At 36.3% G+C, this 23,726-nt stretch overlaps 1 protein-coding gene across 1 annotated transcript in view; it reads right to left on the minus strand.

The window, feature by feature from the left end:
- CHN1 (chimerin 1) overlaps nucleotides 1–23,726 on the minus strand; it is a gene marked incomplete at both ends in the record, with an annotated part of 196,456 nt that overhangs the window by 110,996 nt on the left and 61,734 nt on the right. Inside the window, 2 exons of the mRNA XM_079710705.1 lie at nucleotides 6,057–6,170; nucleotides 8,481–8,512. Coding sequence (XP_079566831.1) covers nucleotides 6,057–6,170; nucleotides 8,481–8,512 — 146 coding nt within the window. The remainder of the gene's footprint in view (nucleotides 1–6,056; nucleotides 6,171–8,480; nucleotides 8,513–23,726) is intronic.

Consider the following 23,726-nt stretch of genomic DNA (forward strand, 5'->3'; position numbering starts at 1 on the left):
TAATCAAATGAGTTTGGGAAATGCAGCATAGTTCTATTAAAAATGCTCACAGGATCTGAGAAATACTGCATCAAAGAAACCCAACCGATTATGGTTAGTGGCAGGGAGACTCACACAGTTCCTTTATGAGCATCTCCATACTAGAGACAGCACTGCCAGTGTTGGTCAAGACTTCCCTCTCCCACAGACCCTGGACTCTAGAGCACACCTCTGTGACTTCCCTTTCTATTGCCCCCAAGGCTGTCCCTCTCCTTCTGATCAATGTTTTAATGATTAAATAAATAAATAAGGTGACACATTTCACTTGGAGTCATATCTTCAAAGACTTAGGAGTACTGTCTTTCACTTTGACCCAAGGTTTCAGCTAGTGTCTTCAATTTTTCCCAAAATGAAAATAACCCTATGGATTTTTTTTGTCTGATTGTAAAAATGATACACATGGCATTGTGAAAAAAAATCAGACAACTCAGAAAGGTACAGAGAAGTAAAAATCACCTTTAAGTTCAAACTCAGAGACAACACTATGAACACTGGCAATCGGTCTTTTAGACAGCTGTCTACTTACATATATACCCTATACATACATACAGACAGACACACACACACGTATATTAAATAGCATGATACTCTATATACTGTCCTGTATAGTGAATTTTATTTTGTAGATTAACATAGGGTATACTTCAGAACTTATCAAATAAGAAATATTGTTTAAAGAAAATATATGTCCAAATATCACACTTTCTCAGTTTTTTAATTCTCATTTGTTTTCCAGTACCTAAAATTTTTCAAAATAATTCTTATCATTATGGTCAGCATAAACTCAACAGGAAGTGCCAAGCACTGTGGGTATGCAACATTCTCTGGAATATTTCCAAAATCTGTTCTGGAATATCTAAACACAGGACTTGGAGATTATCAAGACTCTTACACGTGTGTCATCTTGCTCTTCTCCAAGTTTAGAGAAGCTAAAATGAGTCAGACTCAACAGAAATGTCCCTAGGGTTGCCAAATTTGGAGTTAACATTTCTCCTCAAAGGGAACCCTTTAAAATCAATAAGGTATCTAGAATCTCTTTTGAAGATCACTTTTCCATTGCCCAAGGAAAACTACTTACTAAATTAATTATCAAATAATTCTGGTAAAACTTAATTCCCACCACCCAATCCACTTATTTATTCTTATTGCTCCCACAATAATCTTTTAAAATTACAAATGTTCAACCATTACTCTCTTCTATTAAAAGTCTTCAGTGACTCCCATTTCCTACAGATAAAGTCCAAATTCTTAAGCATGAAATACCAGCCTCTCCTGGCATACTTACTGCTAAAGCTTCCTGCACCCCCGAGTCCTAGCAGCCTGCCATACACCAAATGTTCCATGCTGTTCTATATATTCCTTCCTTGGCTTTTTCTTCTTCCCAAAATGCTCGTTTTTTTATAATCACATCCTATCCTCTACCTGGCAAACCTATATTCTACCTTTATGAGGCAGCTTAAATGTCTCCCTTTTTGACCCATTGGATAATATCTGGCAGAATTCAAAAGCTCAATAAAAGCTCCTAAATCATATGTAATATTATTTCTTATTGATGTTTGCAATCTGTATGGGTTCTCTTTTATAACAGGTTCTCTTTTATTTGATTTTGCTATGGTTTCTACCATGTGAAGAAAATTCCTATTTTCATAGCTACAAAGTAAATATTTTGGGATGATGTGCTGTTGTTTTTGATGATGCAGTTACCTGTGCTATACTGTGTAACTGGTATCCATTTTCCCTCCTCACTCCAACCTTCTTCTTTCTTTTAAAACAGGAAAAGAAAACCAGATTTTTATCTGATAAGAACCAGGTTCTTATCAGGTACAGTGGTGGCAATGAGAAAACAGATACCACATATTTAAAAGGTCATTTCACATGATCACTTACACTAGCTCTCCACTAGTCTTTTCACCTTCTTATTTCACTATTTCCAAGAATTCATGGGGTGCTTATGTAATTCTAACAGTTACTTATAGTGAACAACAGTTTTGATAGGTTATAGTTCAAGAATATATAGGAAAAGATGGAGAAAATGCAGGAAACGATTTCATCAGAGGATTAGAATCTTAAAAAAAAAGTAAATGGAAATTCTGGAACTGAATAACACAGTATATGAAATTAGGAACTCAATGAATGGATTTACAGCTGATCAAAAAGAGCAGAATAAAGGACTAGTGGACTGGAAGACAGGTCAATAGAAAATGTCCAAATTGAAGTTCAGAGAGATGAAAGTCAGGAAGTGAGAAGCTCAGAGGAAAAACAATTTGGAAAATTCAGGAAATAATTTATGATGAATAAACCTACAGTTATAGTATCATGATATTTAATAATTTTATATTTCTTATAACTATTCTTTTGTATACACTTAACATTTAATTAAAAGGATAATACAAAACATGCACAGTCCTATCTTTTTCACTTGTCACTCCATATGTACAACACTGAACAATTTTTCCTCCTAGTGAGAAAAACCATAGAATGACATAAAAAAATTTTTTTAAAGAATTAGTTCTAAAACTATGAAAATCATACAAAGAAAAATGTTTTCTACAAAACTTCTTATTTTAGGTTACTTGCAGCTAATACATTCCATGATACCTCATTAAACTATAACTAATACAAATGTTATCAAAATCAACATACAGAAAATCCCGAAGTCAGAGGAAACACTTCATGCTTCATGAGGTATAATCTAGTGCCTGGGAGAGCATCTTATCTTCAACTGCACACTCCAACTATGTGGATGTCTGTCTAGTGTTTCATTGTATAAAAGACTTTGAGTGACAATCATTTTTTCTGAACCAAGGGGTCCACATGGGCAAGGCAGAAAAGCAGGACAAGGCCTGGCCAGAAATTCAGGCTGAGATGGCGTGTAAGAGAAGATGATGGTGAAGAAGAAAGTGAGATGTCAACCACAGACGACCTTCCATGCCATGCAATGAAAATCTCCTTGCTGACTGCAAAAAATTGATACTGTGACACCACACATACAATACATCCTTGCCGAACTGATACCTCACATTATACACAAAGATCATCAGTAAAGGTGAGGCTTCCCCAGGTATGGGGGAGATGCCAGTGACAGAGGGAGGTGTGGCCTTTGAAACCTTGTGTCCTACTCAACATTACGACTTTGCAGATCACTGCATCAGATTTTAAGATTGATCACTCATGATACCATGGAAGATACATTAGAGGGGATAAGGCTGGATACAGGTAAATTCCTAATGAAACTAATCCAGGAGGTGGCTTGATTGAAAAGAAGGGGAAATTTTGAAAATTACTTAAGAAATAAAAGATTTTTGGGCTTGGCTGTGTGAGATGAGCAAGAAGAAAAAGTTCTTTTAACCATTAGATAATATAGGTACAGTACCTTGGGCTTTCCAGAGTCTATGAAAAGGTATAAAATATGAACAAAAAGGTGTGGCTCCAAAACATAAAAGGAAATCTAAAGTTAATTTCAAAAGCAATTTATATTTTAAAAAGTGAAGTTAACAGCAAAATATATATATTTGATATGGGATATAGTGTTTGATATGGAGGCCTCTAAATGAATAAGGCCAGGCCTACAAACATCTTAAAACAGAACTAAGAGAAAAGAAAAATGATGTCTTGCTTTCGGTCTTGTGAACTGGCTAAATAACAGTGTCACCAGCTATTAAAGGGATACAGGTGTTACAGCATATTTGGGAGGAAAACTGATGAATTCGGTTTTGGACATATTGTGAGGTTGAGGTGACTATGGAACAACTTGAAATCAAGGACTTATTCCTAATTTTAGGGCCTTTGTTTAACACAGTAAATGCATAATAAACACTGATGGCTGTAAATTCAAACTGCCTCCCTACCCCAGTGGATCATGCATTCTGTTAAAAACAGACTGACGTTAACTGGGAGAATCATTAGTTGAAATGGGGAATATCAGATAAGATTAATAGATATATCAATACAATTTCTATTTCACATTCTGTTTAACACTTCCCTGCCATACAGCTAGTTCAAAACAAAGAAAATCATATTTCAGCATGTACATTACTCACGATGCATACTCACAAATTCCCTACCTCCACTACAAGCCCTTTTACTATTTCTTTTCCATGTAAAAACTTTATGATGATTTTCAAAAACAAAAGGAAAGCTGCGTGTTACCCCAGACCTATACATTAAAAGCACTGTCATCAATCCCATGTTGCTCTATTCTTCAATCCAATTCTAGGATTTCCTGGGCCAAAGTGGACGGTGAGTGATTGTGAAGTCATGAGTAGCATGAGAGAGGGTCTCTGAGAGGGTGGGAATGAGGAAGACTTTGGAAGATCTGGGTGCTACTTTTCCCCACACTGAATCCTTGGCCCCAGGGCATTTGCTGGTGTTATTCAGTAAAAAACAGCGTGAAAACCACATTATGAGGCGATGTAGGATAATAGAAAGTACCTGAACTTTGCAATGAGGTGAAACTGAGTTAAAATTCCAGTGATCTCAGAAGAAGGTGGAGAGACGGCAACAAAGGGAAAAGGAAGAGAGTATACAGATTGCTTTCTTTCCTTTCACCCCACCTCCTTCTTGCTTATTTTGGCCCACTAGCCTGCACATCAAGGCTTATCTACCCCAGACACTCAGATGACCATCTACTTGGATATGTGGTATTGTAGAATCCTAGAATTATAAAATGTTAGGAATAGAAAGATGAAGCAGCTGGCTTCAAGAATACCTGTGATTTGCTCCAAATTAGTCGTCTAGCTCATTTAGTGGCAAAATGAGTAGGTATTTAAATTCTCAGCCCAGACTTTTTCCCCTATATACCAAAATTTAAACCTGAAAAAGCAACATAATTAAGTAACTGAAGGGGGATTTACGCTTTATAATTTTCCATAAAAGCAGATTTCCATGAACTCCTGTTAACAAGCTCTATTGTCCAAGTATGCTATTGATTCAGAATTCAGCATGAGGAAATACTGAATTATACCATTCTTTTGCCAGAAAGATTAATAATAAATCTGGTGGATGGGAGTAAGAACAGTCCCTGCTCACTCACCTAGGCATAAGTGATTGGAGAAGGAGTTGGACGTGGTCATATCAGAGTCCTAAGCAATAATATTAGCTTTCTCTTCTCTCTCTGTGGCTACCAAAAGAAATGTTATTTCTTTGACCTCTTTCTTCAAAGTTTCTACTTTTAAATCTTTTCCAAACAATGCATAAATGAATGCATGAATGAACAAATGAAGGAATGAACAAAGACGATAGATAATTATTCCAAGCCTCTAGAGAGGCAGCAATGTAGAGTGATTAAGAGCATAGACTCTGAAGCCAAATTGTCTGGGTTTGAATACCAGCTACACAAATTATTAAGTGTATAACCTTGTCCAAGTTACTCAACCTCTAGGTCCTCTGTTTCCGTATCTGTAAAGTGGAGATAGAAATTGTACACACATCCTTGACCTGCTGTGAAGATTAAATGAGGTTAGAGTCCTGGCAGGAGGTTAGCCCAATGGATAAGCATGCTATTGTATTATTGCTCTGTTATTATTGCAGGGTTAATGGAAATACTTGTTTCTGGCCACTGTGCTGTAAGCTAAGAACAGCCAAAATGCTAGGCAAAGTTCAGTAGATAGGAAAGAGCCAGGAGTTCCCAAGGAAAGCTGCTTGAACCAAAAGCCAACCCAAGAGAAATGACATCGGCTTTAATTTTACGAGGTACAAAGGTCTTTTCTCTTTAGTTCCTTTCCTTATTCAAGAAATAGATGGGAGCTGATACAGCAGGACAGATGGGAGGGAATGGGTAAGATGAAATAGAAGAAAGCAGCTACAATAAAAATGCCTTAAAAGTTTTTCAGTTCTTAATTACTGAGTCTACCATTCATGAGGAACTTTTTAAGAGTCTCAAAGCTATTAAAATGGTAATTAGGTCCCAAGAAAACAAGAACCAATTCAATTACATGCTGGATGCTTTTAAAATTTAAAGCCCTCTATTAAGAGGGTTTTAAATGAGGCACAGTTATAATCACAGGTCCATGACCAACCTTAAAGCCAAAGTGTAGGTTCCTGGCTGACGCTGGCTCTCCCGAATGAGGTAGCTCCCCTCAGCTACACTCAAGAGCTGGTCTGCCGCTTCTCGGGAGATCATGCCATGAAACCTAAGAAACAAAGTCAATTCAGAAACTGCATGCTTTCCACCTTTTTCAATAAAACAAGATAAAACAAAACCTCCCACCTTCTCTTGTTGATTTCTAGACAAAGTGCTGCCATAAAATTGAAGGGGAGCAGTTGGGTTTAACTGTGCTTGTGTTTCTCTGGGCCTGGCCTGGGGCCAGCTTCTCTGTGGTGCCAAGAACAGCACCGAAGTAGCTCTCCAATCCATTTAACAATCACGGAATCAAAATTCACATCCATCTACGGAAGACCAACCACCTGTCTCAAGAGGACAATTCCCTTCTTATGTAGCTGCCTGACCATATGGACATGCTAAAAAACACTCAGCAATGTGTCCCACTTCCTTTCTTCACACCAGTGGCATTGCTCCAAAAATTTTGGCTCAGAGTCTAAGTTGGCAATTTTCCAGGTACCCTGGGTTGCCCTTAATTGGCATGATTGCTCAATAATGTGCATAATCTGCATCACTGCATACTCAAGCCAAAAGCAAACAACTGTAATACTTGCTTTCACTCCCTGTTAAAACCCTATTTTTGATTAACAGAGAAAAAAGGAGGAAGAAGAGTAAACAAAAATAACACACTCCTTATACAAACACAGTAGATTCACCTATAACATTCTGACATAAAACACTGAAAAATTAAAAAACATCCATGGTAACTAATGATTAATATTAAAAATATAAAACCACCTTATATTCGTATGGTGATGTACAGTTTATAAAGAACTTACACAAATATTATGTCCTTTCATTAACTCAAAGAAAACTGAATTGAACAACTGCTCACATGAGACCGTAGCTTTTAAAGGTACAAAAAACCCAACAGTCCCTTGAATTTGGAATGATATTTTGAAAAGGCCCTGAAATAGCACCTTAATAATTTAAGAACTTTACGAGGGTTCAAGTGGCAACTTTTTGAAATTTTTCTCATGGGAAAAGTTCGGTCTTTCTCAATTTAAGTCTTAAAGCAGTTTGTAGTACATATGCTCAAATCATGACAATTAGAACAAGGAGGTTTAACAATGGGCTCCTAGAATTTCTTATGTCCTTAAATTCCTCAATCTTTCAGAACCAGGTCCACTCTGATTCTGTAGGAGTAAGAAGATAGTAACCTATCTGTGGTAATAACACATATATTAGATTAGCATATTGGTATATTATTTTAAGTTTACATGACACCAACTAATAAAGTTAGTAAAATTTAATATCTCCTTGTTTTTAAAAATCCAATTAATTCAGAAGAAAATCTCATTCAAGGAAACAAATTGTGGAACAAAACTTGATGGTGGTATTTAAAGACTCTTAAAACTATTCATACCAGCTGACCCAAAATTTCCGCCCCAGAAAAAGATTAATGCACTAAGATATTTCTTACGGTGTTACTTTTAATACTATCGTTTAAAGTCAACCTATATGCCAAAAGCAGAGAAATGACTAAATTATGGTATAACCATAAAGAACACCAGTGGCTCCCCTCCACTCCTAAGTACCTAGGTTCTACTCATAAGAGTCCTGAAAACTTAAACAGAATTTTAGATAATTTAAAAATATTTGTTATATACATTATTGTTTATCTGATATGATCTTCAGCCATGAAGAACAAATGATTTTATTGGGGAATGATGGGATTATAGGTGATTTTTATTCCTTTCCTCGAAGGGTTATATTTCCTTTTTTTTTAATAATCAGAAGAATTAAGGACTTTAAAAATTATTACATTTTTCATAAAAGAGAAAAATGCTCATTATTAATATTAAATGGAAAAATCAGGCTACAAAAAGTATATGTATAATAACTCAATTTTCTAAAAACCATTAAGAAAATAGATCTTCAGAAGATAATACTTCAAACTGTTAACATTAGGTACTTCTGGGTAGCATGAATTTACTTACAGAAAATTTGGAAAATAAAAGTATAAATGTAGAATAAACCACCCATACCTTATTACATGCATACATGTATGTATATGTATCTATATGCTTAATAAACACATACAATCAAATATATACTTTTCCTCATATACATACATCTAGCATTATTTATTTACATATATGGCTTGCATCTTTATTTTAACATTATCACGTACACATTTTCCCATGCTATTTTCTTCTCTACACTTATCTTTATTTTCTATATTTTCACCAACTACATTTACAATCAGAAAAATAATTTAACTCATTCAAACTTGAATACCTCCTTCCTCTTGCTTTTATTTTTTTACTAAAAGCATCCATTTACCTGTCTCTCTTATACATTCCAATCTACAAAATGTTTTCTGATAATCCATACTTACTCTCTTCCGTAATACTTTGGTCTATTTTCTACCTATTGGGAAAGAGAAAAAAGGATATTTGTGAAAATGGAAATGTTCAGAACATAACTCAACATTCTGAATATGTGACAAACTAAAGCATATATTAAGAAAAAGAATTAGAATAAGATTAGAAAAATCAGAGTCTGGGGTTCCAGTCCTATCAGCAGATTGACTGTGCCATTTGGACTGGTCACTTCATCTCTCAGACCTTTTTCTTATCTATAAAACACTGTGTGTGTAAAAAGAGTCAGACTAAATTATCTTTCATTTCTAGGATTTTATGAATCTGAAAAAATACTTACATCACTTTATCCAAAAGGTAAAATGAAACATCCAAAAACGTAATGCCACGATTGTGTCAGAACAGATTGTGGCTTTCTCTCCCATCCTCTCCCTTCCTGTTACACCATATTCTCCATTCTGTTAACATCTCCATATAATCTTGCCCTTCTGTTCTCCCACCAGCTATTCCCTCACCACAGTTTATCTCCCCTAGCTTTTCATGGCTGGTGTGCTCACTATACCTAAAGAAAGGTCCAGGAGAATAGATTCTAAGGAACTTTTACTAGGGGTAGACTTAAAAGATTTGCCCTGTTCATTCAAGAAACATTTATTTAGTGGCAAATAAGTGATAAGCATTGTCCTACCTGTAATATGACAAAAATAGTGATTACTCTTTTGAGACTTTCTAATGATGAGAGACAGACAATAAATAAGTTTAAAGAAATAAAACAAACAAGAAAATAGGAAGTAGTGATAAGGGCTGTAATGAAAATAAGAATGAGTAACAGAAAAGTGAGGACTAACGAGGTATTTAAGTTGGATAGTCAGGAAAGACCTCTCTGAGATGACATGTAAACTGGGTCCTGACAGGAATGGAATAAGTTTTCCCGAGGAGGTACCTGGGTGACACCATGGACTACATTTATTGAGTTTGTGCTTTGTGCTATAATTACATTTGGAGATCATTTCCTCACAATGAGATGAATTATCCTACTGCATCCTCATTAAGACAGTATTATCATTCTCATTTTATTGATGGAAGAAAACTGAGAATCAGAGAGGTTAGAGAACTTGTTCAAGGTTTCTTGGTAGAGCCTAAGGTAAAACTGGGATTCTTACTCAGGAATAGCAAGAAGGGCCCAAACTCTTTGTCTATTTGACACTGACTCACCTGAATTAGTTAAATATGGCAGTTCCCAAAGCTAAACTCAAAGTCTATCCTTTCAGTGACTGTCTTCCCTTCACCTCTACACAGAGCCTGACTACCAAGTCTAGGTTACCTATCCACAGGTCATCAAGGTCTGGTACTGTCTCAGCAAACTTGAGATATTTATTCGTCTTGGATAAATAAATTTTGTATTTCAATGAAATGCATGATATATAGCATACACTGCTGGCTTATGTAGCCCAGATCATTGTCTTTGAGCTATTTGGAACTCTATAAGATGTAGGTAACTGATACACATACACACACACACACACACACACACACACTTTTCCTGTGTGGTAGTGATTTTATTGACTTCTTCCCTACCCCTTCTCAGGGGAAAATCAGGTTTTGTCTTTAACTACAATTCATCTCAACATTCCTTGAATTCCTATAAATACATGCTATTTTGACTTTTCCCTTTGAACTGATTATTAACATCTGCCTGGTTTCCTCATATCACATGAGAAAATACATTTTTATGGCAGGGGGAGGCTGTGTCGAGTCTTCGTTGCAGCTCACGGGCTTCTCTCTTCTTGTGGTGAGAAAATACATTTTTAACACATGTTCGTCTTCATTTCTGTAGGAGAGACACGATTTTACTTCTTCCTGAACATTATATTTAAATAATACTTTACCCTTTAGGAATCTTCTGTTGTCTGCTGAGGTTCTAGTCAGGTTATTTATATTCTCAAAGTAAATTCCACCTGATTTGGTCTTGTTGCATAATTTCTCTGCTCATAAAACTCAGTGTACTAAAAATATACCAGTTGGTCCCTAGAGCTACAGAGGATGGCTATTCTATTTTTAGGTCCAGAGCTTATTAGAGTAGGGTCATGCATCTACTTTTGTTTGAAAGCAAACTTTTCCTTTTGAGAAAAAAATTCAATGTTTAGGTCTTAAATAATTAATTTACAGTTCTACAGTATTATATGGTGAAATGTTATCCGGAAGAACAATTTTGCAGTGTCTAGTCAAACTAAAAATGTGCAAACCCTCAGTATTTACTGTAGAGGAACACTCGCACATGTACACATGAAAACACATATAAGAATGTTCACTGAAGCACTGTTCACAGTCATTTTAAAAATGGAAGTAAATATATACCAATAGGGGAATAACTAAACTGCTTTATAGCATAACATGCATGGTTTTAAGGAATGATGTAGAACTACAGGAACTAACATGAAGAGGTCACCAAGACAAACTATTGAATAGTATAGTTATAAGCTATAAAATAAGTAATACAGTATGACACCACTTAGGAAAAGCACATGCACATGCAATAATATATATTTATAGCATAGAGAGATATCCGGAAAAATATATACCAAATTCAAATGGTACCTATAGGAAGCTGGGAGGTAACTGAACTGAGAGGCCCAAGGGAAAAGCAAAAAAGGGACTTTAGTAGTGTCTGTAAAAAAATTTTTTTAATAAAGAACGTCACCTTTAAAAAAACAGAAATCAAGATTAACTTCCATACAACCTAACAGTGGAGTCTCAGACACATTAGAATGGGGGCCCCCAACATTTTGAAAAGAGGAGATCATGGCCTTTCCGTCAAATCACGAGATCTTTGCAGGTGGTTGAAGGTAAAATACTTTATCAGGCCTATGAGACTGAGGTAAAAAGAGGAAAGTTCTTGAATACACTCTAGTCATTGATGAAAATCCTGGACAAGCAGTGAAAGCTGAGGGGCTGGTGGTGGCCCCAAGTGGTGTGGCAGCCCAATGGTGCTGAAACTGAGCAGGGTCCTCCCAGGTACAAAAGCCTCTCGATAACCCCTATTTCTTGTTTGTAGAAAAAGGCTTCAGTCTCCCAGGCCCTTTCCTGAGTTCCAAGGAACAGACTCAAGCAGTTACTAATTAGGGATGTGAAGAAATGCAGAGGAAAAGCAGTCAACAAACATAGTTCAGCAATAGAGTCCTAGTTCCTCCTCAAAGGATATACACAACAATCTGACATATATTTTTGAGTTGTTCTGCAGGAACTAAGACCCATACACAGATGGAGGATGGCGACTATGTGCTGACCACAAGCACGTAAACCCTAGACTGACTGGAACCAGAGGGGTGATGATTAAAATTCTTGAAACACCACCCCATAACCTCACCACCAGCCAATGAGAAGAAAGCCATGCACCGTGCAGCACTCACCCAAAATGCTGCCTTTAAAAGCCCTTCCCTGAAAGCCATCAGCGAGTTCGGTACTTTTGACCATGAGGTGCCTGTTCTATTTGCTTAGCCATGCAATAAATGTACTTCTCTTCACCACAACCCAGTGTCAATAACTTGCCTTTGCTATGCGGGTGAGTGGACCCAAGTTTGGTTCAGTAATAGTGTTACAACTCAAAACAAATACTGATTATTTATTTGATAGTCCTGCATTAGTCCACAATATGTTTCCATTGATTACCTAAGTAATCATCTTGATGACATAATTGATTTTGGCCTTATATTGCTGAATAATTATTTTCCTTTACCCAAAAGAATCTTGAATTAAAAGAAATTAAGTAAACACTGTTGATTAATACAGTACTGTTACAATAGCAGTAAGTCCAAAATAAAATTCACACACCAATTATACCTTTTCTGCATTTTTTTTTTTTTTTTTTTTTTGCGGTACGCGGGCCTCTCATTGCTGTGGCCTCTCCCGTTGCGGAGCACAGGCTCTGGATGCACAGGCTCAGCGGCCACGGCTCACGGGCCCAGCTGCTCCGCGGCATGTGGGATCCTCCCGGACCGGGATACGAACCCGTGTCCCCCGCATCGGCAGGCGGACCCTCAACCACTGCGCCACCAGGGAAGCCCATTTTTCTGCATTTTTATAACAGAAATGTCAAATAAAACTAAATTTAAAATAATTTTTTTCTCGTATCTAGATAGTGAAGGGGATCAGAATATGCCACCCCAAGATATGCCACTTTAGCATAAGGATTATTTTGAGCTGAAGGCAATTAAGAAAGAGCAAACACAGGAGGAGCTATCTGCCCTCCCCATTTCGGCCTAAAAGTAGGGCACAGATTTAATTTCCCCTTGTAAATGTGTCCTCCTCTCCCAAAACAGAAGGAGGAGAACAGAAGGACTTCAGAGACACCCAAGATGACTTGAATCTGCATAATAACCCTTACTAAACAACCCTTATTTACTATACATTTCCTAATCACCTTCCCACAATTTACCACCTCCCTCAGAAGCCCAGACTCCCTTTTCCTTTGTCTCTTAACACCCTTTATTAAAATGGCATAAAAGCCCCTGGGTGTAACTGCCTCTTTGGGGCTTTTATTTGCCTGCTGTGAGCCCCTCCTTATCCATATGCATATGAAATAAATCTTTTCTCCTGTTAATGTCTCTTTTGTAAGTTTAATTTGTAGGCCCCAGACACTGAACTTAAGAGGGTAGAGAAGTTTCTCCTCCCCAACTACAGCATTTAGATGTCTTAGATATCATTATTTAAGTACTGACTTGGAACAGTCTTTTCAAACTCACAGACAGTGCAGCATTACACTAATAATCAAAATAAAGTATTAATCAGTAATATAACCACCTTACAACCAATTTGAAATTGATTCAATTGAAATCATACAAATAATGTTTATGAATGATCCCAAACTAGTTTACTTGCAAATAGATCAAACTGGGAATTTAAATGTTATATGCAATAATAAAAATATGCTATGTGTATATAAACATTAATACGTTTATTTCTAAGTTTTTAAAGTGCATAATAACAGTCAATGAACTTTTTTCAGACTAAAACTGGTTGAAGTCAATATGACTAAGTAAGACATGATTTTACATTAGTACTTGTGCCGAATTATATGCTTTGGTTTCCCTAATTTTCTATATTTAGTAGGTAACATTTCTTTTATGATAGCATATCATGGGTAGAAAAAATGGGAAATGAGGAGAACAAAAAATTCCTAAATAAAAATAAAGGTGACAAGCCTCTTAGATAGCCTAATCCACCAGAGGGGCAGACAGCAGAAGCAAAGAACTACAATCCTGCAGCCTGTGGAACAAAAAACACATTCACAGAAAAGATAGACAAGATGAAAAGGCAGAGGACTATGTACCAGATGAAGGAACAAAATAAAACCCCAGAAAAACAACTAAATGAAGTGGAGATAGGCAACCTTCCAGAAAAAGAATTCAGAATAATGATAGTGAAGATGATCCAGGACCTCGGAAAAAGAATGGAGGCACAGATCAAGGAGATGCAAGAAATGTTTAACAAAGACCTAGAAGAACAAACAAACAGAGATGAGCAATACAATAACTGATATGAAAAATACACTAGAAGGAATCAATAGCAGAATAACTGAGGCAGAAGAACGGATAAGTGACCTCGAAGACAGAATGGTGGAATTCACTTCTGAGGAACAGAATAAATAAAAAAGAATGAAAAGAAATGAAGACAGCCTAAGAGACTCTGGGACAACATAAATGCAACAACATTCGCATTATACGGGTCCCAGAAGAAGAGAGAGAGAAAGGACCCAAGAAAATATTTGAAGAGATTATAGGTGAAAACTTCCCTAACGTGGGAAAGGAAATAGCCACCCAAGCCCAGGAAGCACAGAGAGTCCCATACAGGATAAACCCAAGGAGAAGCACGCTGAGACACATAGTAATCAAATTGACAAAAATTAAAGACAAAGAAAAATTACTGAAAGCAGCAAGGGAAAAATGAAAAATAACATACAAGGGAACTCCCATAAGGTTAACAGCTGATTTCTCAGCAGAAACTCTACAAGCCAGAAGGGACTGCCATGATATACTTAAAGTGTTGAAAGGGAAGAAACTACAACCAAGATTACTCTACCTGGCAAGGATCTCATTTAGATTTGATGGAGAATTCAAAAGCTTTACAGACAAGCAAAACCTAAGAGAATTCAGCACCACCAAACCAGCTCTACAACAAATGCTAAAGGAACTTCTCTAACTGGGAAACACAAGAGAAGAAAAGGACCTAAAAAAACAAACCCAAAACAATTAAGAAAATGGTCAAAGGAACATACATATTGATAATTACCTTAAACGTGAATGGATTAAATGCTCCAACCAAAAGACACAGAGTGGCTGAATGGATACAAAAACAAGACCCATATATATGCTGTCTACAAGAGACCCACTTCAGACCTAGGGACACATACAGACAGAAAGTCCAGGGATGGAAAAAGATATTCCATGCAAATGGAAATCAAAAGAAAGCTGGAGTAGCAATACTAATATCAGATAAAATAGACTTTAAAATAAAGACTGTAAGGGCTTCCCTGGTGGCGCAGTGGTTGAGAGTCCACCTGCCGATGCAGGGGACATGGGTTCGTGCCCTGGTCCGGGAAGATCCCACATGCCGCAGAGCGGCTGGGCCCATGAGCCATGGCCGCTGAACCTGTGCCACCGGAGCTTGTGCTCCGCAACGGGAGAGGCCACAACAGTGAGAGGCCCACGTACCGCAAAAAAAATAAAATAAAAATAAAGACTGTTACAAGAGACAAGGAAGGACACTGCGTAATGATCAAGGGATCAATCCAAGAAGAAGATATAACAATTATAAATATATATGCACCCAACATAGGAGCACCTCAATACATAAGGCAACTGCTAACGGCTATAAAAGAGGAAATCGACAGCAACAATAATAGTGGGGGACTTTAACACCTCACTTACACCAATGGACAGATCACTCAAAATGCAAATAAATAAGGAAACAGAAGTTTTAAACAACACAGTAGACCAGATAGATTTAATTGATATTTATAGGACATTCCATCCAAAAACAGCAGATTACACTTTCTTCTCAAGTGCACATGGAACATTCTCCAGGATATGTCACATCTTGGGTCACAAATCAAGCCTCAGTAAATTAAAGAAAATTGAAATCACATCAAGCATCTTTTCTGACCACAACGCTATGAGACTAGAAATGAATTAAAGGGAAAAAAACGTAAAAAACACAAACACATGGAGGCTAAACAATACGTTACTAAATAATCAAGAGATCACTGAAGAAATCAAAGAGGAAATCAAAAAATACATAGAGACGAATGACAATGAAAACACAACGATCCTAAACCTATGGGATGCAGCAAAAGCAATTCTAAGAGGGAAATTTATAGCTATACAAGCCTACCTCAAGAAAGAAGAAAAATCTCAAACAATCTAACCTTACACCTAAAGGAACTAGAGAAAGAAAAACAAACAAAACCCAAAGTTAGCAGAAGGAAAGAAATCATAAAGATCAGAGCAGAAATAAATGAAATAGAAACAAAGAAAACAATAGCAAAGATCAATAAAACTGAAAGCCAGTTCTTTGAGAAGATAAACAAAATTGATAAAACATTTGCCAGACTCATCAAGAAAAAGAGGAAGAGGACTCAAATCCATAAAATTAGAAATGAAAAAGGAGAAGTTACAACAGACACCGCAGAAATACAAAGCATCCTAAGAGACTACTACAAGCAACTCTATGCCAATAAAATGGACAACCTGGAAGAAATGGACAAATTCTTAGAAAGGCATAGGCTTCCAAGACTGAACCAGGAAGAAATAGAAAATATGAACAGACCAATCACAAGTAATGAAATTGAAACTGTGATTAAAAATCTTCCAACAAATTTGTCCAGGACCAGATGGCTTCACAGGTCAATTCTATCAAACATTTAGAGAAGAGCTAACACCCATCCTTCTCAAAATCTTCCAAAAAATTGCAGAGGAAGGAACACTCCCAAACTCATTCTAGGAGGCCACCATCACCCTGATACCAAAACCAGACAAAGATACTACAAAAAAAGAAAATTACACACCAATATCACTGATAAATATAGATGCAAAAATCCTCAACAAAATACTAGCAAACAGAATCCAACAGCACATTAAAAGGATCATACACCATGATCAAGTGGGATTTATCCCAGGGATGCAAGGATTCTTCAATATACGCGAAGTCAATCAATGTGATACACCATATGAACAAACTGAAGAATAAAAACCATATGATCATCTCAATAGATGCAGAAAAAGCTTCTGACAAAATACAACACCGATTTATGATAAAAACTCTCCAGAAAGTGGGCATAGAGGGAACCTACCTCAACATCATAAAGGCCATATACGACAAACCCACAGCAAACATCATTCTCAATGGAGAAAAACTGATAGCATTTCCTCTAAGGTCAGGAACAAGACAAGGATGTCCACTCTCACCATTATTATTCAACATAGTTTTGGAAGTCATAGCCACGGCAGTCAGAGAAGAAAAAGGAATAAAAATTGGAAAAGAAAAACTGTCACTGTTTGAAGATGACATGATACTATACCTAGAGAATCTTAAAGATGCCACCAGAAAACTCCTAGAGCTCATCAATGAATTTGGTAAAGTTGCAGAATACAAAATTAATGCACAGAAATCTCTGGCATTCCTATACACTAATGATGAAAAATCTGAAAGAGAAATTAAGGAAACACTCCCATTTATCATTGCAACAAAAAGAATAAAATACCTAGGAATAAACCTTCCTAGGAAGACAAAAGACCTGTATGCAGAAAACTATAAGACACAGAAAACTATAAGACATTTCTTTCTTTAAGATGAAAGAAATTAAAGATGATACCAACAGATGGAGAGATATACCATGTTCTTGGATTGGAAGAATCAATATTGTGAAAATGACTATACTATGCAAAACAATCTACAGATTCAATGCAATCCCTATCAAACTACCAATGGCATGTTTTACGGAACTAGAACAAAAAATCTTAAAATTTGTATGGAGACACTAAAGACCCCGAATAGCCAAAGCAGTGTTGAAGGAAAAACGATGGAGCTGGAGGAATCAGACTCCCTGACCTCAGACTATACTACAAAGCTACAGTAATCAAGACAATATAGTATTGGCATAAAAACAGAAACATACATCAATGGAACAAGATAGAAAGCTCAGCGATAAACCCACGTACCTATGGTCAAGTAATCTATGACAAAGTAGGCAAGGATATACAATGGAGAAAAGACAGTCTCTTCAATAAGTGGTGCTTGGAAAACTGGACAGCTACATGTAAAAGAATGAAATTAGAACACTCCCTAACACCATACACAAAAATAAACTCCAAATGGATCAAGACCTAAATGTTAGACCAGACACTATAAAACTCTTAGAGGAAAACATAGGAAGAATACTCTTTGACATAAATCACAGCAAGATCTGTTTTGATCCAACTCCTAGAGTAATGGAAATAAAAACAAAAATAAACAAATGGGACGTAATGAAACTTCAAAGCTTTTGCACAGCAAAGGAAACCATAAACAAGACGAAAAGACAACCCTCAGAATGGGAGAAAATATTTGCAAACGAATCAATGGACAGAAGATTAATCTCCAAAATATATAAACAGCTTATGCAGCTCAATATTAAAAAAACAAACAACCCAATCCAAAAATGGGCAGAAGACCTAAATAGACATTTCTCCAAAGAAGACATACAGATGGCCAAGAAGCATATGAAAAGCTGCTCAACATCACTAATTATCAGAGAAATACAAATCAAAACTACAATGAGGTATCACCTCACACCAGCTAGAATGGGCATCATCAGAAAGTCTACAAACAACAAATGCTAGAGAGGGTATGGAGAAAAGGGAACCCTTTTGCACTGTTGGTGGGAAAGTAAATTGGTACAGCCACTATGGAGAACAGTATGGAGGTTCCTTAAAAAACTAAAAATAGAATTACCATATGATCCAGCAATCCCACTACTGGGCATATACCCAGAGAAAACCATAATTCAAAAAGACACATGCACCCCAATGGTCATTGCAGCAGTATTTACAACAGCCAGGTCATGGAAGCAACCTAAGTGCCCATCAACAGACGAATGGAGAAAGAAGATTTGGCACATATATACAATGGAATGTTACTCAGCCATAAAAAGGAACGAAATTGGGTCATTTGTTGAGACATGGATAGATCTAGAGACTGTCATACAGAGTGAAGTAAGTCAGAAAGAGAAAAGAAATATCGTATATTAACGCATACATGTGGAACCTAGAAAAATGGTATAGATGAACCAGTTGGCAGGGCAGAAATTGAGACACATATGTAGAGAACAAACGTATGGACACCAAAGGGGGAAAGCGGTGGGGGGGTGGGGGTGGGATGAATTGGGAGATTGGGATTAACATGTATACACTGATGTGTATAAAACTGATGACTAATAAGGACCTGCTGTATAAAAAAAAAAGTGTCTTCTTGATAAAATGTTTAAAATTTTTAAAAATAAATTAAAAATAAAATTAGTAACATGAAACACTTTATAATTATTGAGGAGAGACTCCCTACAAAAGCCTTTAGATTCAGAAAAATCTTTGATTTAAGAGCATCTTGAAGTGAACAGAGAACTTTTAATACAGAAACAAGGCAGAGATTATTTTAATGATGTAGTTTCATGATAGATTATCTTTCTGTAATACTAATCACAGAATTGCTTTAAAGCACTGCAACAGTTATGGATCTCCCCAAATGCTTGGCAGGATGCCTTTGTGCACTCATTTACTAAAGGTGGCTTTTGCAGCTTAAAGCATCCTTCAGAAATATTAATTTCTAGTTATTTTAGATAACTCTCTTAGAAGATTCTGCTCTCTTTCACCAGTATTCTTATCAAATAAAATAAAAGGTAAAGTTAAGTTTCTCTAAGAGGCCAGGAACAGAACAGAATTAAATGAACTGGCACTAGAAGAGGGGAAAGGAAACAGGAAAGGACCCAGTTTCAGACAAGTGATTATGATTCAGGTCTTTGCCAACTCTCTCACTAACGTATTTGGTTGTGATTGGTATGTCTATTCTGGAAAACAATGCTTATGAGTAACTCATTTTGTAGCTTGAGAAGAGAAATTTAGGTGCAGCGTCAAGTTTCTGAAGGTTGAAGTTTAAGTTTCCTAAGGTTGTTATGTGGGGAAGGATTTGACTGATTCTGCAAAAGTCCAAGGACAAAACTAGAATTGAAACTAGAAGGTTCAGAGAGAGAGCATTTAATACAGCTGAAGAACAAACCTTTCAGCTAGAGCTCTTGGAAGACAGAATGGCTGCAAACGAAGTCATTAATTCCCCTGGAAGGCACATAGCTATCTCAGAGATATGGTATAGAGGTTGGACTGGATGGTCTCTTAAAACATCCTATGACTCCACTGAAATAGGACCTTTGACAAACTATTGGTATTCAAGCTTCTAAACTTGTCCTATACAAATCATAGCCCTCAATACATGACAGTTGACAATTTTGATAGTTCTCTGAAACAGAGAAAATGGTGGATCATCATAGTGAACTAAGACATGATTAAGAAATGTAATGGAAAAACACAAGTCCATTTCTACTAATCATCTCTCTTTATGCCCATGAATAAAGAGCTCATCTTAGTTCAAAGATGAATATTTGAGAGGATGAGTAAAGTGAAGTCATCAGAACCTGATTGGGTGGAAAATGACAAGCATTTCTAGCAGACAAGGATGAATGAAGAAGAAAAACTTCAATTTGCTAATAAGCAGATAAAGTAGTAGCACAAGTAACTACCTAAAGCAAAATCAGCAATGTAGAAGCTTAGTTGAACAATATCTCCTCAGAAACCCCTTGGAACTTTATTTTTAACTCTCTCAGGAATAACTCAGAAGTCAAATTTATTTGTCAAAACATCTTCAAGATGTTATTTTTTGCAATATCATAACTAAAGACTTGCAGTGCTAAACATATACCAGTCTCAGCAGCAGTGGGCAACACAGTAGAATCTTCAAAGATGAGTAAAGGGCCAAATGGAGTCTGGTCTCTGTGCTGCCTCAGTACCTAGCTGGTGATGACTAACCTGTGGGAGGGCTGAGTCTACTCCAGGTCTCCCTCCAGGAGATTACTCCATACCAGGGCATGCATGAAGTATCCTCTTTTTTCAAAGATTTTAAAGAAAAGTGTGCTGACTTAACATCTCTGTAGGTCAGAATCATTTGTGGGCTTCCTATACATACAGATTTCTGAGCTCCGTTACCAAAGATCATACTTCAAAAGGTCTGAGAAGGGGCCTGAACACATGTATTTTTTTAAAGGATCTAGAGGTGATTCTGATGCCCTTCCAGGATTGAGAAGGAGTGGTTAAGGAGGTAGGTGCAGGGGGGGGAAAAAAAAAAAAAAAAGGTAATCTTGGGACTTCCCTGGTGGTGCAGTGGTTAAGAATCTGCCTGCCAATGCAGGGGACATGGGTTCGAGCCCTGGTCCAGGATGATCCCACATGCCTCGGAGCAATTAAGCCCATGCGCCACAACTACTGAGCCTGTGCTCTAGAGCCCAGGAGCCACAACTACTGAGCCCTCGTGCTGCAACTACTGAAGCCTGAGTGCCTAGAGCCCATGCTTTGCAACAAGAGAAGCCACCACAATGAGAAGCCCACACACCACAATGAAGAGTAGCCTCTCGCTCACCGCAACTAGAGAAAGCCTGCACATAGCAACGAAGACCCAATGCAGCCAAAAATAAATAAATAAAAGGTAATCTCATGAAATCCCTGCCTAATTTTGTAAATTCATTCCTTTGTAACTAACTATGTGCTTTCAGAGTTATTCAATGTTTTTTTAAACCAGATGTCACAATAACAAAATCCATTTCAATATTTTTTTAAACAATGAAGACGCAATTCTTTTCAACAGTATATCATAAGAAAGTTACCACGACTTTATATTACCTAATATATAGTCCACATACAAATTTCTCCAACTGTACCCAGAATGTGTAGCTTTAAAAAAAAAAAAAATATATATATATATGTATAAAACCAGGACTCTATCGAGGTGCATGCATTGCATTTGGTTGGCATGCCTCTTTAGTCTCCTTTACTTTAGAATGGTCCCACAACTGTTATTTCTTTTATGAAAATGAAATTATTTAAAAGCCCAGAACAGTTGTGTCTTATAGAATGTACACATTCTGGATTGGTCTGACTTATACTTCATAAACAGATTTAAGTTAAACATTTTAGGCAGAAATACTACATAAATGATGATGTGTATGTTTCATTGCATCATTTAGGAGACACGTGTCAGTCTGTCCCATTGCAGGTAATGGTAAATTTGATCAGCTGACTAACGGTGTGACTGTTAGACCTCTCCACTATAAAGATGTATTTTTCTCTTTGCAATTCATAAATAATCAAGACCATGTGATTATTCTGTTTACCTACAACCTTTTATTCAATGTTTTAATGTCTAGTGATGATCCTTGCCTGACTCAATTTTATCAGTGCAAATCCTTATCATTCTTTCTACATTTTTAGGCACTAGTGCTGGAAAGAACAATTTTCTCCCCTTTCTTTTCCCTCTTTGTATTGGGATAGGGTTTTTTGTAAGTATCATTATAGACTTACACATTCTTTTTTCATTCAATGTGTTGTAATTCATTACTATCATTATTCTTTTTGATGTTAAATTGTCCCAAATTTTGCTTTTGGGAACTCTTCAAGTGGGCTCCTATGTGTTTTTGACACATCCTCATCCATTTTTGAGCCCTTCTTGCTTTCTGACATAAGATGTTCCTGGACCTCTCTGCCCCATATTCTCCAATCAGGAATTTCTCTAAGGAGCACTGGCTCCTTTTAGTAGGAAACAGTATTTGGAAACTAAAATTTGGGCACTGGGTTTATTCGTTCTTACTGGGGCATCACTGCTTCTAAGTCCTTTCCATAAACTGAGATGGAAAATACATTTTTAAAAATCTATGATGTCATAGGTATTTATTAATACCTCCAATTCAAATTCAATACCACAGTGTGCCTCTCAATTTCCCCCATTCCATCTTAATATCTCCTAAAAACCTTTGTTCCCTAAAATCCAATATAATTACTTATTTGCTCTATCCTATAATACAACAAAATAACTGCAGAATTTCTAAACAAGTACCACTAACAATAACAAATCTAATAACTATAGTTAAAAGCTCTTTTTGTAGGTTATGGACCTTAGAATATTTCCTTCTATGTTTGTATAGCCAAAATAATATGTTTTAAAACTACTTAATTTTGGGTGATTATGTTATGAATTTGTTAGGTTCATTTGTTTCTATTTGTATTCAATTTTAGGGTTTTTTAAATCATTTTTATTTAATTTGGTTATTTGAATATGTGAAACACTTGCATAGTTCAAAAGTCAAAACTATATAAAAACACACCCTCAGAGGCATCTCACTTCCATCCTTATCCCCTCTACATTGCTCCTTACCCACTCCTTATGGAAAACTATTTCACTTGTATCTGGGTTAACTCTCCTGTGTTTCTCTTTTGCAAAAATAAGCTTTATTTTTCTCTTATTTTCCCTTCTTTATTACTAAAAAGGGACCATAATTACTATATATACATTTTGCATATGGAAATCATTCCATATCAGCTCGTATAAATCTTCTTTATTCTTTTTAGTATTATAATTTATTCAATCAGTCGCCTATGAGCATTTAGATTTTTTCCAATATTCTGCTATTACAAATAATCCTACAATGAAAAACTCTGAGCACATGCTATTCCATATTTGTATAGGCAAGTCATCAGAGTAAATCTCTAGAATTTGGACTGGTAGGTCAAAGGGTAAATGCACGTTAGATATTACAAAACTCTCATAAAGTTGTAGCATTTCACATTCCCATCAGCAATACATGCATGCCTATTTTCTCACAGGTTTACCAGCTAAAGAGTATATTCTATGTTTTTGAACTTCTGCCAATCTGAAAAGTGAAAATTTTCACTGTGTATTTTAATTTGCATTTCTATTATTAATGAAGTTGAACATCTTTTCATATACTGTCATGTCATATATGTCATATCTCTTTCGGTGAACTGTCCATGATTTTGCTTTTGACTTTTGCTTTATAAAATAATGATTTAAATAGTTTTTTAATGGAAAAATTACTTCAATAATGCTACAATGATGCCTTCAAACTCTGTTTTAAAAAGTAAAGAATAAAACTAAAAAATGGAAGAATGTATAAATTC

This window comes from Hyperoodon ampullatus (assembly GCF_949752795.1).
Source record: "Hyperoodon ampullatus genome assembly, chromosome: 8".
Classification (NCBI taxonomy): Eukaryota; Metazoa; Chordata; class Mammalia; order Artiodactyla; family Ziphiidae; genus Hyperoodon; species Hyperoodon ampullatus.